The sequence below is a fragment of the Pithys albifrons genome, chromosome 6 (assembly GCF_047495875.1).
Source record: "Pithys albifrons albifrons isolate INPA30051 chromosome 6, PitAlb_v1, whole genome shotgun sequence".
Classification (NCBI taxonomy): Eukaryota; Metazoa; Chordata; class Aves; order Passeriformes; family Thamnophilidae; genus Pithys; species Pithys albifrons.
In genome coordinates this window covers 28,805,460-28,823,446 of record NC_092463.1, presented here as the reverse complement: position 1 = coordinate 28,823,446, position 17,987 = coordinate 28,805,460, and the positions used below count along the sequence as shown (strand labels likewise).

Below are 17,987 nucleotides of genomic sequence, written 5' to 3'. Positions count from 1 at the left end.
CATCAGAATTTCGTATTTCTCTTTTATTTAGCTGATGGTTTAAACAATGACAGGAACAATTGTTAAGACAACTTACCTCCATTAATGGCAACTTCCCCCAGGCAGTTATTTGGCACTTTAGGAGCACAGCGTTTGTGACAGTTAAACCTACAATCTGTTAAGCAAAAAATGGACACAGTAAAATTATTTTTCTGGGACACAACTGTATTTTTTTCTTGCTATCCAGCCTATAAATGTCAAGCCCTATCATTTCATTAACACAAGTTACATGTCCAGAGAGTGTGTGTTAGCCTGGCTGCACACTGCCTGTCAGTGGAAGGGACAGGATGAAGATGCTAGAAGTATGTTTCCCTGAGGGGAAAACCAAGCATTTCCAAGGGTAGCTGGATGGATGCACTACTGCAGCCAAAGCACATGCTCAACTTCTCTACAGGAGTGATGAGGAAACCCAAGTGCTTGTCTGCAAAGCCAGAGCTGCTTCTCCAGCAAAAGAATCGGATTGGGCTGTAGTATATCTGCTGCAGCTTAAGAAACTGACTAGATATCAAATATCAATGAATGAAAATTGAAACAGGAGAACCCCAGCCAACAATTTTACGTGAGAAAATATTTGTTCTTTGTATCTCAAAGCAACTTCTAGACAGCTTGCAACTGAGGGTTCCTTCAATCCCTCCTGTTTTCCAGGTATTTTTATTTCACTCTACCTTTACTTCTTTCATATGTGTAAGTAGAACTTCATTAGATGTCTTGTTAACTGTTTTCTTTTGGCTTATGAATTTATCTAACTTAAACTAAGAGCCGTAACTTACTAACAGCCGTGGAAAAGCAAAGAGTCAAGGGGAAAAAAAAGTTACCTATATACTTGTAATTATTTAAGATTGATCTAAAACCCAACCGAGATACAGCAGTGTCAAACTACAGGTAATTTTTTTTTAAATCAGGTTAATATTTGCTCAGGTCATCAGGATTCAAAGTGAACTGAAACAGGTGATGACCTCATGGAGATTTTGCTTTAGTTAAACTATCAGAATCACAAATTAAATTAATGCAACTTTGAATTTTTGCAGCGTTCAAAGAACACTAAGTCTACTGATTAATTTTATGATAGTAATTATTTATTTTAATGACAGAAAGGTGATTTTGAGGATCTATTAGTCAACATTATCTAACACCATGGCATGCACAATGCTTTGCATTTACAGGCACTCTAGCTGGCTAAGGCGAGCCAGCAATCTAGGCTACGATCCAAGGGGTCTGACTCACTTCAGCATCTACTAAGGTACACCACGAGACTTCAGAGCACATTAGTCACACTGAAAAAAATGTGGGGTTAAATTCTCATATAGCCAATTTTATTTTATTTCTATTATAGCTTCCCAAAACCCTGAACTGCTGGGACTCAGGCATATGCTTCAATTCACACATAAGACTGTAGACTGAAAACAATGAAGGTAAGAATACAGTCCTAAGTGTTAACTATTAAGCTATAAGATCAGGCTCACCTAGTGCCAAATACAAAATAATCTACACCTGAATGAAAAATATCTGAGCTACTGCAGATACACCAAAGTGTAAGAATGAACAGCCCTAGCTCCTGCAGAACATCAATTACTGTAATTTTGACTCCAGCTTAATCCTATGTAATTGTACATGTACCTACACCTAGACAGTTTAGTTAGGAAATTATGAATAATGCTACACAGTAACTACTCAAACACTATTTTATTAAATTTATTCTGCTTAGCTTTTATGCTCCTAAAGGACAGTACTCACCTTTGCATTGCAAACCCTGTCTAAAAAGTCCTTTGAGAAGCTTCTTACAGTACTGGCAAACTGTTGGACGAGTGTAAGAGTGGATGACAAAAGTGTGAGGCACTTTAACCTTGGACAGTAAAATCTTGTCTAGCTGAATAGGTCGTCCAATGTAGGACTGTGAATTTGACCTCTTCTCTCGCCCAGTGAATGATTCTGATGGTGTCTTTTGCTGTGAATTACATAAAAAGAACTGTATTAATTTTGAGTATCATATTCATATATTCCCTCCAAGAACACTAAGTCATGTCATAAAAAGTCATGTAAGTGCCTTTAGGCACTAGTAAGCCTCATACCCCTCTCAGACTGCTTTTCAAAAATTTTAATGGTACTGAACAACACCTTTGCCAACACTACCATACATTTCACAGTGTGACTGAAACAGGTTTTTATTGAAAGAATTCATTTGTTTTTTAATCAAAATGAAACTGCTCACCAAAAAATTCTCAGAAAAGTATTTTGTACTGTGATAAAAATGTAAGCCATTTTAACCTCTATTATTTTGTTTTACATCAAACATAACTTTAAAAGACTGTATTTTTTTGTATAAACACTAAGAAAATTATTACCTTATTCTATGTACATGCATGTTTTTGATGGAAAAAAGATTAGCATTTTGTATCCTGTTTATTCATATTTTTGTTATCACTAACCATACCACATTTAGATTATGAACAATAGGCATTTAAATGCATATATGTATGTATGTACGTATGAAGTGAGACACACAGTCTAAGGTATGGAATCCAAAGAATTATTCCTGGAATAAAAGTTACCTTATTTTCTCTACTAAATTCATTTAGATGTACATATGGTAATTACCCCAGAAAACAACTCATCCAGAAAACTGCTTTCTGCTAATACTTGCTCGTGAGAAACCACCAAACTACACCCAAAATTAACATGGAAAGGAGGAACAAAAGTGACGAGATGCAGCTTGATCATTGAAAACTCGCCGTTTTCTCACCATCATCTGCAGACAATCTGATAAGGCTAGAAAACAAGTCATTCACAGCAAGCTTGAACAGTTCAAAAACTGTAGTAGCTGAAACTTCAGACAGACCTCACCTGAAAAAACTGCTTAGTTTCAAACAAATAATGTTACAGAAAATTTTCCATCTGAGAAGGTTGATTGATTACTATTTCCTAGTCACCAAAATATAAAAACATGGTTTCGTATGCTTCTGAGAATCTTGGAGGAAAGAGGAGTTTAGAAGTCATTTTGATGGCAGAATAATCTAAGGAGTTCCAGGCTCTGCCTTCACAGTGTATGTGCTACGGAGAAAAAAAAAATTCTTCCTTACAAAGTTCAGATAGATTGCTTGCTATGAAGATAAATTCTTTTGGTTATACTGCAGAATTGTCTTTCCAAAGAAGAATATAGATGCACTGCATAAATGCAGTCATTTCAAATCAAGGAAAAGTATGTAAAATACATTGTATGAGCCAGGTACAATGGTCACCAAAAAGAAACTAGATTCAAAAAACTATAAGAAAGCATCTGTCTTTTCTTTATCACAAATAATAGAGGGAAAAGTATGTGTACATACTCTGATATTGTGTATTTACTTCCTGAGGTTTAGATCTTTCCTTGTATGCACTTATGCATACAACAAACCCCCAAACAACAAACCAGTCTCAATTTAAGATTAAATTTATTCAATATTTGTTAGCTAGCAATAAAGTTTGCCTAATATTTCTAAGGCAGACTGCCTTAAGTCTTACAAAATCAACATGAACAGGACTGTAAAAGGGAGGACAAAAGACCATCAGGACAGAAGAATGAGCCACATATACTACATATACTGCACTGTTCAACTAGTGTGAGCCACCTGGAAATTACAGCCCTCAGTACTTCTGGACAGGGCAAAGCTTGCAAGAGGAGTGAGAAATAGTGATGTGGTCCTCTCAGTCTTATGCTTGACTAGAATAGGAACAATTGTGGCCAGACTGATGCTACTTCATAGTCTTAGGTCAGTGGCTTACAAGTTACAGTCTCAAACTTATCCTATGGTCAGACACCTTGCTGTGAGTTTGCTCTTCAGTGCTCACAACAAGAATAGTTTTACATGTGGCATACATTTTAAGAAGGAAGTATTTTCTTTCTGAATAAAAAACAAATCTTTAAAAATTTGCCTTATTTCTAATCACTACCTGTAAGGCATTAGTCACAACAATTTGCTATCTCCTTGAATGCGGACATTAGTGGACTTTTCACATGTAGTGACACTAGTGTCTTAAAATGTACTTTAACTGGAGTAAGAATTTCTAAGGGAAAGAGTTCTGTTGCTTGCTTTCATTATGTCAGTTTAGCATTCTTGACAATATTACTCTTGACTGCAGTACAAGTGATCCAAGTATCTCCTAATGCTATGATCTCTCTTAGAATCCTGACTTATATAATCTAAATTAAACCTTTTTTCTATGATCAATCTTTGCCTTCATTTTCCAAAGTATTGCCAAAGCAAAAATTATTTTGGCAACTGAATACAGCTAAAAGGAAAGTCTAGACTACTTACATCTAGGTGACCTCATGCTTAAAGAATTTTAGAAAGCAGGTTTGGCCTAATTTTTCTCACTAAATGCCTTGCAGGTTTTAGAAACTTCAGTAAAGTTGTTGAAATGTACTGAGACTAATCTTGGGCAGTTATATGTATAATAGGGAGAGACAGTCTTCCCTGAAGCTTTGGTTCTGACCTAGATGTCTGATCAAATCTCAGGTGTGGTACAGTATTAAGTGTGGGACAAATTATTTGTGATTTTTTTGCTCCTTCAGTTTGATGGCAAGTGTTTCAAGGTCTAAAGTGCTAGTGTACACTTCTGAGAAAACATGGGGGTGGACAAAAGTGAATTCTAGACACTCTACATTGGGTTGATCCTTTCTGAGATAACTCTGAAACAGTCATTCATCATACCACCAATCTTGATCAAATATTAGACAGCATTGATAAAGCTTTTATCCTGTTAATAATTTTTTCCTCAAAATTTATACTGGTCAATGCAGTTGTAAATTCTGAAATATTTACTTCAAGTCTTGTTTCACATGGATGTCGAGTCATGATACAGAAATGGCAACTAAGTTTTTGCTAGGAGTTAAGTGTTCTTTACAGCTCAAGCAATAGACAAAACACCAGAAGACCTACTGTAGGATGTCAGTCTTTAAGACTGGTCCCCACTTCAACTTTTGAACACAATTTTAATATTCAAACCAGTGCTTATATTTATGTTAACAAGAAATAACAAATGAACACAACAATTTCTCCACCTTCACCGGCAGGCCTAAATATATTCTTTACAGGCAGTATCTGTCAGCTTTTTCTATTTCCAGTCCAATTTCAGTTTTTCAGTATTTCAGTTTTTCTTTGGCATTCTGCAAGTGCTGGGCTGCTACACACCAGCAGCATAACACACCACACAACAGCATCAGCAATTCTTAATTTACAGTGCCTCTAGGTCAAGAGGTAAAGCTGTGTCCTAGTTCAGCAGGAGGGACCAGGTAACACTTCGTGAGGGTGATCAAAGCTGTGTATTCTACCCCCTCTATTCATTCCCCAAGGACAATGGGCCATTAGCAGCAGCTGCCCAGGGAGTCATTATCACCCTCACATCCAGCCTGAGGGGGCGGAGCTGCTAATGGGCCATCAACAGTTCAACACCCCCTGGCTCCCAGAGTTAATCACCCATTGTGTGAGTCCCCGCACAGGCGGAGGGACTGGGTGCTCTCTGAGGGTACATAAGTGGTGGGTAAGAAGATCTTGGGAACTTCTAGTGGGATCCAGAGGAGCAGCAGGACCTCGACAGGAAGAGATCACCGCTCTCGCCCAAACCACAGCCCCCGCCTGCACCAACAGGTTTTTCACTTCCTTTTGCTCTGGACTTGGGGAGGAGCCACAGGGGTCTCGGCACAAGGACAAACAAACCCCCTTGGGTTTGTGCCCCAGGACACTGGGTTATACTGCTGGGGTTTTGTGAATTGAAAGCAATTTCCCTTTTTGTGTCAGTGTATTTATTGTAATATTATTATTAAATTTTAGCTCTGACTTATAATCTCTCTCGTGGTGATTTCCCCTGCTGGTTCGCCTTTAAACCAGCACAAGCTGAGTTTCACCTTCTCCCATGTTAGAAAAAACATCAGCATTCACAGATCTGGTCTTGCTACTGTATGCCCAAGCCTGATGCCACTGACTCCACTCCCCTCCTCTTCCAGCCACAGACAATGTGCCCCCATCTGCTCCTGCTCAGAGGTAGCAGGGGAAGGAAAGTCGGTGACAAAGAACTCATGGTAGCAGCAGTCTGAGCATCTTCCACACCACTCTGACAACTGAGTGATTAGGAGGAGTCCCTCCTCACCCTTGTCAGATGAGCCTCTCCTCCCCATATCTTCCAAAACTCCTGCCAAGATCCCTTAATTGTATCTTCCAGCACTCCCAGCATCAGACAGATGCCACAATTTAAAGACCCTGAAAGCAAAGAAAAGCAGGAACTATCCTATTTTCACTGCAAAAGTCAGAATCTCTTCCACAAAGCACCTTCTTCTTCAGCTGGTGTGCCTTGTTTATTAGAAAGATAAATGAGTTTTTCCTGGTAGTCAGCCAGACTACTGACTCAACAAGTCTGGAAACTTCCCAGGAAATGTTTGCTTAACCAGATTACACCATGGAAACTAACAGCCTGCACAGCTCCGAATACTAAACAGTTTTTTAGAACAATCATCCTAGAGCAACGTAATCTATACTTTAACAGGTCAGAGTATGATCTTTCAAGTGACAACAAACACAAAGAAACATGTGCAGATACTTAACTGTCCAACCAAGCCAGTAACACTGATCACATCCAGATATTTCAATTAAATTACACCTTAAACTATGAGACTATCTAATAGAATCCAGTTTGAAAAAAAAAAAAAAAGGTTTGATTTTTTAATTCTAGGAAGAGAGAGGTGCCAAGCTGTCCCACACATGGGGCATTCCCCATAACTCTTTCTTAGCTCATACCTTGTCCCTCCTTCTTGTTCAATTTCTTTGAATTTTTGGAATATACTGAAGCTACTCATGTGCATTCTGGTAAGCTTTGCTGAAAGCTATTAGAGAACATAACAATTTGACCACATCAGCCAGAAGCACAACATCATTGTACAAAACCCTGTCATTGCAGGAAGAAGACAGTCCCTCAAAGGTAAAAACAGCTCATCAGACCTTTCCTGTCTTTTCTACCTTGTCCAGATTCATTGCAAAATACAATTAAGAAACTGAAATAAATACTGATTCCCCACCAATGGATTCAGCTGTTCTTATTACCTGGGTGAATTTGACTGTCTTCTAGTATCACATCTATTCCTTACAGGAACAGAAATCAAAGAAACTTTATGGAGATGTTGAAGGGACTAATGGGAACAATAAAAGCTGACTGCTTGGGCACAGAGTTGAGCCTCTTGGGAACAAAGACAAGTACCAACTGAGCAATCTAGCTGCACAGGCTAGTCTAAAACATAAAAGTGACTGCTGTTTGCTTGGCTTCTTTTAAAGGACTTTGACAGTACCACTAAAAATATCCCAGGGATTCTGACAAAACTTTACCAAAAACCTTCATGTTTTGTAAGAGTCAGAAAGCAACTACTTCCATTTTGACAATCACACTTGCAGAAACATGTTCAAGTCAGTAACCTTCATTCAGAAGAGAACAGGCTACACAATCTACACTCTCATATATTTTTTCAAAACTGTTCACAAAGATGCGCTAACCTTTTACAGGCTTATTATCTAAAAAGTATTGTGGCATTGTTCCTGTACTTTACATTGAGATATTTAATCAGAAATAACACAGGTATTCCTACAATTTTGAAATGTTTGCCTTAACAAAAGAACAAATTATCATGAGCTAGGGTTTTTTATTTACTTGGACAATTGAGAAAAGTGATGCATATTTTAAAAACCAAACAGCCATGACTGTTTGCATGAAATTTCATTTTCAGTGTTGAAGCAGACATGTTGAAACATGCATTTCTTTCCTATATTAAACACAGAGGAGAAAGCCTTAATATGTTCATACACAATTTCTTCACAGGAAGCTACTGCCAAATGAGGTGCTAGATATCTATGCAACCACAGGAACTCTATGTTTTTAATGCAATGCAAATGTTGACTTTCTTTTACAAATTAAACTATGTGACCGTAATTAAGTGAATTCAAGGAAACAAATCTTCAGTTAAATATACTGAAATACCACACTTAGACTGCAATCAGCTATGTTGTCTTTCAAGACTTCTTGCGCTCTTCTCTTTAAGTCAAGTGTATGATTTAATCCCACAAGCACCACACTTAGATAGCTATGGTCTGAAAAACATTTCACTTTCACATGTGTAAACATATCAAAGAACTGACTTCAGTACAAGCTGTTGATATTAAACTGTCCACAGATGGAAATTATTATGTATGCTGTTCTTCCACTCAGACATCAATACCAGCAGACAGTGGTTTGAATGCTCTATCTGTAACCTGCTTTATTTTGGAATGCAACAAGAGAAGATTGCTGGGTTTCAGCCGTCATTGTGTGAGTATGCTGACTTGTCAAAATCAGGGAATTCCGGAAACAAAAGCCCTTTCTTGACAAAGATTTGCTAGTACCAGAAGGCACAGTAGGATTTATATAGCACAAAGATTTTTACCAGCACCTTACAGACACAAGTTTCTTCAAAAATACAAGGTTTAGTGTGATCTTCTATCATGTACTTCATAATTTTAAGTATAGTAATTAATAAATTATTTTTATGTTAAGTATCTCGCACTATTGGAATGCCCACATCAGAAGCCAGACTGAGCAGCTTTATTGTGTCTAATGCATGGACGTAAGAAGAAAGTTTAAAAAAGCCACACATGATGATTCAAAGGTATCACAGCCAAATGGGACAATACAATGATTCAATATAAAACCCTTCAGGGAATCTTTGCATGATTCTGATTCATCCTGTCATATACAAATACTGCCTTTTTTCTTTACTCCCTCCCCAATGTCTCTATAAATGCATTCCATTTGATACTGTCTATAATACCATCTTTACCAAACCCAGGGATAATCAGCAGCTTTGGGCTTAACCACAGACAGTGGTTTGGAAAGTTTTGGCATTGGACAGAGGAGGTCTAGATAAATCTGCTTGTCTAAAAAGTAAGTTTCGGGGCAGTAGAATGTTACCAGTATAGAAACACAAGATTGTATAATAGAAGGGAAAGTCCCACTGCACATGTCCAGACCATGTAAATGGAGACAAAAGGCTGCATTGATTGCCACTATTCCTCAAAATACAAAACACACTTTGGGATCTTGTACCAATTCACAAGACCCAGAACAAACATGAATGATGTCTCAGTGATAGTATAGGAAAGCAAAATGTGTGCTGCAGTGTTTCCCAATTTTTGGCATTTTCAGTATGTGCAAACCCTTTTGCTAGTACTTAGAAACTACAAGAACTTAGTTATGAGTGTACATTTCCTTAGATGTACCACACACTCCCAAAGAATTCCTACTGCTACAGTCACAGACCATCTACAAATCCCCAGTTTAAGCCATGGTGACACAGATGAAGGGTCATAAGCTGACAACTATAATTACTGTATTTCTTTCCTAAAAACAAAATAGGTGATTTAAGAACAAGTAGGAATTACCTGAGGAAAAAACCCTGAATTACTCTCCTCTTCCAAGCTGAAGAGTGAAAAACTCATGAAACCTTTCCACGGGATCACTAACAAGTTGCATTCAAAAGCATCAGCAGACACAGCACATGTGAAATTGCAGAACAAGTACATCTTAAGCTGTTTACCATATTTTCTCCTACATATCCTCCTAGACATTCAAAAAATATTAAGTACACAATTGATGCAATTATTAATGCTTTCCTAAATATACATCTTGAAACTATTGGCTTGATCATCTTTTATATCTTATCTAGTTGTAATGAACCTCTGAAACAATCATATTGGTGCAAATTAGATAAGCAAAGCGCTAATGTAGTTTGAATTAGTCACAACAAACTCAGTCCTACAGCATTTAGTGCACAGCAGATAGTATTAGGACTACTATTACTTCATGGCACAGAGTAAGGTAAGTCATTCCAAATTTACTTTCTGCAACCTAAAATGATTTAATTCAGGGTTCAGTTGAACTTTGAATATCACAGACACACAACACTTTGGGAAAAAAGGGAATTACATTTTAAATACATTTTGTAGAATTAGTTTTGATCTTTAGTATGTTTCAATATTTTAAACAATTGCAAAAACACAAGAAGACTAAAAAAAGAAAACATAAAAGATTGCAGAATTAACTTAAATTCCTATTTAAATATTTAACTTTCAGTGTCTGATTCACTGAATTCTCGATTCTCATTTCTGTTCGGGGCCTGACCCAAGATTCACCTAGTGGATCTGGCACTAAATCAATGTGAACATTATTTAGGATTGATTTAATTACTCACAGCCTCTATTTTACCTTCTATTATTTTTAAATGAAGTCTAGATTTTGAAACAAATTCCAGGAGCACTATCTAAAACAGCATGGGGGGTTTTATGAAGCATATGAGCACACTGAAAATAAGTTCCCATTAAAACAGAGAGGACTGTGGAGTGTACATCACTGAGGCATGGGAGGATAACTTGAGGGTAACAAGAATAAAACATAATTATGAGTGGTATTAATTCACAGTTAACTTGACTGTCTTCAAAAGAAAATATTAATTTTGCCTCTGAGGACCTTTGCTCTAATGAACTCTACTTCAGTCATTAGAAAAGGGCTTCTACTCTTTACAAGTGGCTTAAGGCATGAAGATGCTCTCCGCTGCAGCACCCCAGCTCTTCTTTAACCCTTGCTTCAAGCGCCCTTTTTTCCAGTTCAGTGAGCTGAGGAGGCGTACAAGGTTCTGTAGGGACTGGAACTTGGAAAAGGCGACACGTCTTTTGCAGGAGTGTGGAAAACAAAAGCTTCTTAGAGTGGGTACTTCTGAGTCACTGCAAACAATGACTCCTTATTTCAGTATGGTAAGAGAAAAGGGTATCTGTATTAAGTGCTGGGTGCAAGGGAAAAAAGAGAAAATAGCCACCGACAACTCAAGACAATCCCCTCCCAGAGAGTTTACTGTCCTAGTTCTGTAGAATCACTCTTCTATATATAGCTAAAAGCCTCAAGCCAGCTCTGCTTATAACAAATCTACAGAGGCAAGCAACACCTGGTGCTTTGTGTTCTGCCAGGGATACACAAACATTCGTTTTAACTAAAACTATTTACATTTTACATTTTACATTATTTAGCCAATAATAATTCTAATTCCTGATTCTTCATCCAAAAGCAGAGATAATATGTAACATTCCACTTACCTATGCCCATCATTCCTATTTTAAATACAAAGCTCAGCTAGACTTTTTCTGAGAAATCACTTCTGATGTGTCTATAGAATAACCTTAATATATCAGCATTCATTGTTTCTAGAAGAACGAAAAAGATCTTACCAAAATAACTGAAACATATATTAAAAAAATAGAAATAAAATTCTATTGTGTTATATAAATGCATTTTGAAGTAAATACATAGAGAGTTAACATGTTTTCTTTTCACACAAGAAACACAATTTTGTTTTTCCTCCAAGTACCTTTTTTCTTTTTTTTCCTTTAATTATTGCTAATTTAGGGCAATTCATCATCATCCAGATTGGTGGATTCATGACTTTTTAGACAGCACGTACTTAAAATACAATTAGTTTAGGTATTATGAAAAGCCTGTTTTATATATGCTTGGTTTGTATTGTTTTATGGGTATTCTGTGAAGCTGGAATTCTGGGACATTCTACAATAAGAACGTATGTGTTTTAGGAAGAAATAAAAACCTCATCCCCAGAAGTTTTCAGTGGGGCTTTGAGCAACTGGTCTACTGAAAGGTGATTCTGACCACAGTAGGGGAGTTGGAACCAGTCAATCTTTAAGGCGCCTTCCAACTCAAACCATTCTATGATTCTATGAAATAAAGTTATTTCTTTCAAAGAGATGAAAATCTTTATTTCAGAATAACAAAATATTCCTCAGTGTAACTTTGTAGTATTTCTAAAATGGAAAGCATTCACAAAGCCTGCTCTTCTCTGGCTGCTTCTCAAATACATGTGGCAAGGGAAAGATGCCAACATTTCTTAGCTTCAAAAACTTATGAAACTTTAAAGACTAATCAAACTTCTTTGGAAAATCCAGACTGAAAGTCAAAGAGAACAAGCTTTGGCATGAAGTACCCACTAAAAAATAGTATTATTTTTTTCTCATTTAGACTTGATACTCTTTATATAGAGCTGTAACTTATTTGTACACTATCCATGTTTATTTCCACAGGAATACAGGATTCTAAACTGTTTTATTTGGGGTTATTTTTATGCAAACATAGTCTGAAAAAAAGAGCTACCACAATGGTAGTATGATATTAAAGTTTAGTGCTGGTGAGCACTGACAAGTCATGTTTGTTCAGCTTAAACTTGTTTATTTTCTACATTACTCCAGCAAATTTGCAAGTCTTGAAAGTCAACTTAAAATTTTCTTCCCATATGTTACTACCAATATAAAACAGGGCTTCAATCTAACCAATTACCTCTATCATACCTAAAAAAAATGAAAAAATCACTTTTATGTTGAAATATTTTAGTATTTGCTGATTTCACTTTTTAGTAGAAGAATTATAGCCCTCACTTTGCAATCTGGACTTTATTATCCTGACCTACTTCCCGCATTTTTTCACATTCATACTGATAATCATAAAAGAGGATGTTGCTGATAGTACGACAGGGAGTAAATTCAGTACATACCTCATAGCCAGGGCTGACAGGAGACTGAGACAGGAAGTTGGAAAGAAGAAAAAACAGAACAAAGAAATAAGGGAGAGAAAAAGACAGAAAACAATGTTACTTTAGAAGTAAGCATGAATGTGGGATCACATTATACTCTCATTCTTTGTTTTAGAATAGAAGGCAGAAGAATTGCATTTGAGCAGTGCCGTGTAAAAATCTGGGCTGCATTGTATCCTACTAGTTCTACTTTGTTTTTAGCATTTCTATTGATGACTTTCACACTACCAAGTTAAGAATCAAAAAAGATATTGCCCAAAGTTTATTCTTTGGCAGTAGATTTTTAAAGCTGTGCTCAAATATAGTCCCCATTCAATTTTCAGCTCAAATGAAACGCTTTATTGGCTAATGAAAACATTTATACCAAAACTGAAACCATTTCTCTGTGTGATGGTTCCCAATGCAAGGATAATTAAAGTACAAGCACATTTTCTATGATTCCACATTACCCTGTCTCAAAGACTTTTCAAATGCCACAATTTCATAAGACAGGGAATAACTCATTCCCTGTATGTGTCATTTTTTCAGAGGGCAGACTTATATGCTAAATGCAACACTGTGAGCTAAAGTTGACTCCTTTTAGGTCCACACAACATCAACAGCAAAAAAAATCCCTCCTCAGTTTAATAATTACATCTATCAAAGATCTCCAGGCATTTCTTCTCTCTCCACTACTCTGACTCTACATGGAAATCAGGGGTAAAAATACATTTATTTTAGTCCTATTTAAAGAACTGAGAGATATCTCATTGAATTCAGTGCTCCAAAACAGAGCTTATATTTTGTTAGCAGTGATTCAAATGACACTTCAATATCAATAAAGAACAATACAATCTTGTGAATGAGAATGATTTTTTTTTTGGTATATTCATACAGACTGTAGAAGAAGGAAACACATTCCAAAGCGCAAGCTTGGATTGGCACCACTGTACAAACTGTCATAAAACTTATCTCAGAACTGCAGAAGAATGGAGTCCAAAGGACAAATCTCATACAGGAGAACTGACAAAGCTTATGCACATGTAAAAAAAGCAGAGGGGGTGGGGGAGGGCACTGAAATACATTCACTGGAAAAAAACAACCAACCCAGAACAAAAGACATATAGAAGCCATATGTGAGAGCATTTCTAAAAATCTGATAAACAATACCATGATTTCACTAAATAAAAGAGAAATTAGAAAGCTATTTGATTGCTCTAGGCTAATGCCCATTCCTATACCTACTGTAAATGTATTTTCTTTGTGCCTGCACATGTGTTTGTGCATGTGTGATGTGCAGAATCATTAACACATGTACACCAATGATGAGAAGCCCTTAGAGAAGTACAGCCTGAAGAATAGAAAACTTACTAAAATCTTCACAGGCAATTTTAATGTTTCCAACCATTTTGCAATACATAGCTTTGCCAAACAAGTACTTCATATAAGAATGTATCACCAAACACCACTGTCACAGAATTAAAAATATTTTCAAATTGAAATTACTTTTGCTACATTGTAACTGTTCAGTGCAGTGAACATTTCTAGACCATATAGGAGGATGCTCACTCATATAACATTTTAAGCAAAATTTCTTAAAAAAAAATCAAAATTAAGACTAGCCTACCTCAAAATTTTCTGTCTTCTCCTAAGGAATTTCTTAAACAACCTGATGAGAATTATGATTAATCTGTAAACATTTGTTGTTGTAGTAGTTTGCAGAACTTGAGTACCTTACTCATTTATGCAGCTTTTAAATTAAAGATACAGATTCATAATGTTAACCTTAATTTCCAAGTAGCTTTAGACTAATGATAATCAGTAGCATAAGTACATAATTATGGTTCATAGATGGTACTGCATCTCACACCAGGTCTACATAATTTGCAATAGTGTCCTTTCAGTATGTCAAGTTTAATAAGTTTAATATTCTAATTGAGAGGAAAACATGATAATTGTTGTGTGTACTTATAAATTCTTTCCTCTCTTTTAAATCTTAAGGTTTTCAAAACTTTCACTTAAAAGTGGATTCCTTTACACACTGTGTAAAATCTTAACTATTCAAGTATATTATAATCTTTAGTGTTACAAAGAACAAACGTGCCAAAGATAAGAAATACGTATCATTGTCATTTACTGCAGTCAACATTTTCATTATGGAAAACTAATATACTAATGCATATAGAAGTATACCATACGTACCTATGTGTATACTGTACATCTGTACATACATCTACACACACATATATATATATACACACACATTCACCACAAAGACCTCTTCAAGGATCTAATGGAGATTCTTCCTACTTCCTTCTGAACACTCAAAAATGCTAAATACACAGGCTCCAACTAATTAATTATAGCCTTGACTGTGACTGATACTCAGTTTGATACTTTGCAGTCTGGGTCACAGTGTTTGAATGAGGCAAATCTTTCTGATATAATAAATCAAGGGATATAATGGCCCGATACAGAAGAAATTCAACTTCTAGTTCCAGTGAAGACATTTTCCAAGATGCAACTACTCATATTAGCAGAGGTAGTAGTTTTAGACCTTAAAAATAACATATTTCTTTGACAGAGGAGGAGACTCTTGGGAGTATCAGAAGTGGCACATACCTTAAACCCACATACCTTAATCTAATGACCTCCCCCTTTATGTCAAGATGCCTTTTCTCACTTTATAATTTACATACCACCCTCCTCTGTTGTCTGTAACAGGTAAAACTAAACTCTATAGCACTGAATGTCACTGTTTCTTATCAGCTCCTCCCATGACCTCTACACAGCTAGGGAATCCCATACCAGAAGGACTTCATCCGGCATGCTGGGTGAGGGTTCTGCAGAAACTGTACGAACAGTGCTGAGTCCTGTTAGGGAGACGTTTGACAGTCGTCTTTTCCGTACACCACTGCAGTTGTTAGGGATTTTAAATGCACATCTCTTATGGTAGTTTAGGCCACATCCTGAAAAGAGAAATTTAAAACCATAGGATTATGGCTTATTAGGGGAAAAAAGGCAAATAATTTTGTATTTTTTCAAAACCAGTAAGAATTCAAAAATACTACCTTTATTTTTGATTAAACTCTTTTCCTCTACTCTGCTCCTATATTCTAACAAATCTTTAGAGAGATAATGTTATCAGCTCCAAAGAGTTACATCTACAACCAGTGTTTTTTCTTTGATTTCTCAAAATCTATAGTCTCCAAGTGCAGGAAATTTCTCTGATCAGCAACTGGGAGGTGAAGAAGTCTTTCACTGCAAATGGTATATTCTATTGGATACAGTCTATCAGAAGTCAAATAGCTGTGGCAAAATGAGAAAACATAGCTATTACAACCTCATATGGACCAACAGTAAATTCAGTCAAATAATCTGAATTAATGTGACAGAACGAGACACAGGCTCAGACTCATAAGGGACAGACAGCCTTTTCTTAAAAATCCATATAGAGCAATTTTTTTGCACTTCAGGTTACAGAACCACACCTAGGAGGCCTCACAGCAGTCAAAAGGATCAGGTCTTTAATCAATTAATTATTTTGATAGGTCTTACTGTCTCTAACCAATTTAAAAGCACCATTAGAGACAACATGTAGAAATGGTATGCCCAAGTCCCTTCCTGAGACTGAAAAATTACATCTTGCTGCAGCTTACCTTCACATTTAAGTCCCTGACGCACCAGCCCCCACAGCATCTCGCCACAATGGTCACAAAAGGCTGGCGCTCGATACGAATGAACAAACAGAGCATGGGGCCGGATCTGAAAGTCTTCAAATGTAGCAGAAGCTGTAACAGCAAAATCATTCAAAAATTAATAGAATTAGAAACATAACTAATATTGTTCATTTATAGTCTACTTCATCACAGAACAAAGCAAAACTTTTTGGTCACTACAATGATGAACCTTGAATTTGGTATTGTTCGCTGTAGTATGTTTTGGAGATAAAAAGTTTGCCCACTGCACCAATAGTGTCTCTGAGAACATCTTTCCAATACAACACAGGAAGATAATAGTATATCAAATATTTATCAAAATTTCCAGAGTTCAATATAATGCCAGAAATTTTTCAAAATATTCTTTTACAGGCTCAACTCTCTACACCTGAAGGTATACATACATAAAATAAACCAAACACATCCAGTAAAGAAATTCTGCAAGGATTTTTTTACAAATAAAGGAAAATATATCCAAAATAGGCCATTTCTGCTGATCATTTTGTATTTGATTCAGCAGCCTATGTCAGTATCAGTGCACTGGTCACTCAAGTAAAACATTTGTAATAGAGCTTAAAAAGAAAACATGTAATAATATACCCAAACATCAATGAAGAAAAAAACCTTGCAGAGCAGCCTGGACAATGGTTGTGTATTTCCTGAGGTACCAAATCCCTTCAAAGTGACAAGAGCCTGCAACTAGTTTAACAGCTGCAAAAGTTAGAGGGGCTAATTAAAGGCACTAGTGCAAACTATAAACTGCCACAAAGTTTTAAGAACTTTTTATAATACAGAGACAACCAATACTACAACACTTTTAAAAATAAACTTAAATGAAATACATTAAACATGTATCAGACAGTCTAATGAAACACAGTCTCTGTCAAATACTGTTAAACATTAATCACATATGTAAACATTCAATCTCATTCAGACTGTCATTTAAAACAGGTTATTTAAGTCTGTGCTTACTCTTCACAGATACGAGTATGAACGAAGCAGGTATGTAGCCACTTATGAGAAATATTCTCTGCCTTTCAACTGAAATACATTCCTGATTTGCAACAGAAAGTAGGAAAGAAGGAACCAACAAAAAACACAACCCTTGTTTTTAATGGTTGAGCTCAAAGTAATTCCTAAAAGATCCAAACATCGTCACTTGTTCCTTGTCTGCTAAAGAACAAAAACGCAAAAATCTGCATAAAAATCAAGAAGAGGTTTTTAACTAACTAGAGGAGAGTACCAATAAAGACCTGTGCCCTGGACTCAGTTCCTTCTCTGCAAAGAACAGATACTCTTAGGAAAAACATTTCCAGAACTGTCCACAGAAAAATATGTTTCTAGTCTCAACCGGTCTCGGGATCTATTAACGTAGCTATTTGGAATACCATAGCAAAAGCAGGCTTTAACATACATATAATGTAAAATTAACATCACAAATTAATTTGGTCTACTTTAGAAACTGATAGACATTTTTTTAAAACATTAACTGCAATTAATGTACCTAATTATAAGCCATTTTTTGTTTTGTTGCTATTGCTGACATTGACACTTTATTAGTCATGCTTTCCAGATCATTCATGAATGAATTTAACAGCACAGACCTAAGAACC

The 17,987-nt window shown here is 36.2% G+C and overlaps 1 protein-coding gene and 1 long non-coding RNA gene across 5 annotated transcripts in view; one reads left to right on the top strand and one right to left on the bottom strand.

Annotated features, from left to right (window-relative positions):
- The window catches only part of LOC139673059 (uncharacterized), a 94,740-nt gene extending 88,895 nt beyond the window's left edge, over positions 1–5,845 (top strand). Inside the window, exons 2-3 of the long non-coding RNA XR_011698037.1 lie at positions 1,373–1,451; positions 2,616–5,845. This is a non-coding gene — a long non-coding RNA (uncharacterized lncRNA). The remainder of the gene's footprint in view (positions 1–1,372; positions 1,452–2,615) is intronic.
- Positions 1–17,987, bottom strand: part of PRKD1 (protein kinase D1) — a 118,007-nt gene that overhangs the window by 29,836 nt on the left and 70,184 nt on the right. For 2 of the 4 annotated variants that reach the window (XM_071558006.1, XM_071558007.1), the window contains exons 3-7: positions 16,315–16,446; positions 15,464–15,624; positions 12,638–12,661; positions 1,774–1,984; positions 77–154 (exon numbers count right to left, since the gene is read on the bottom strand). In XM_071558006.1, the coding sequence (XP_071414107.1) occupies positions 77–154; positions 1,774–1,984; positions 12,638–12,661; positions 15,464–15,624; positions 16,315–16,446 (606 nt within the window). The remainder of the gene's footprint in view (positions 1–76; positions 155–1,773; positions 1,985–12,637; positions 12,662–15,463; positions 15,625–16,314; positions 16,447–17,987) is intronic. The other 2 variants (XM_071558008.1, XM_071558009.1) reach the window with 1 other exon arrangement.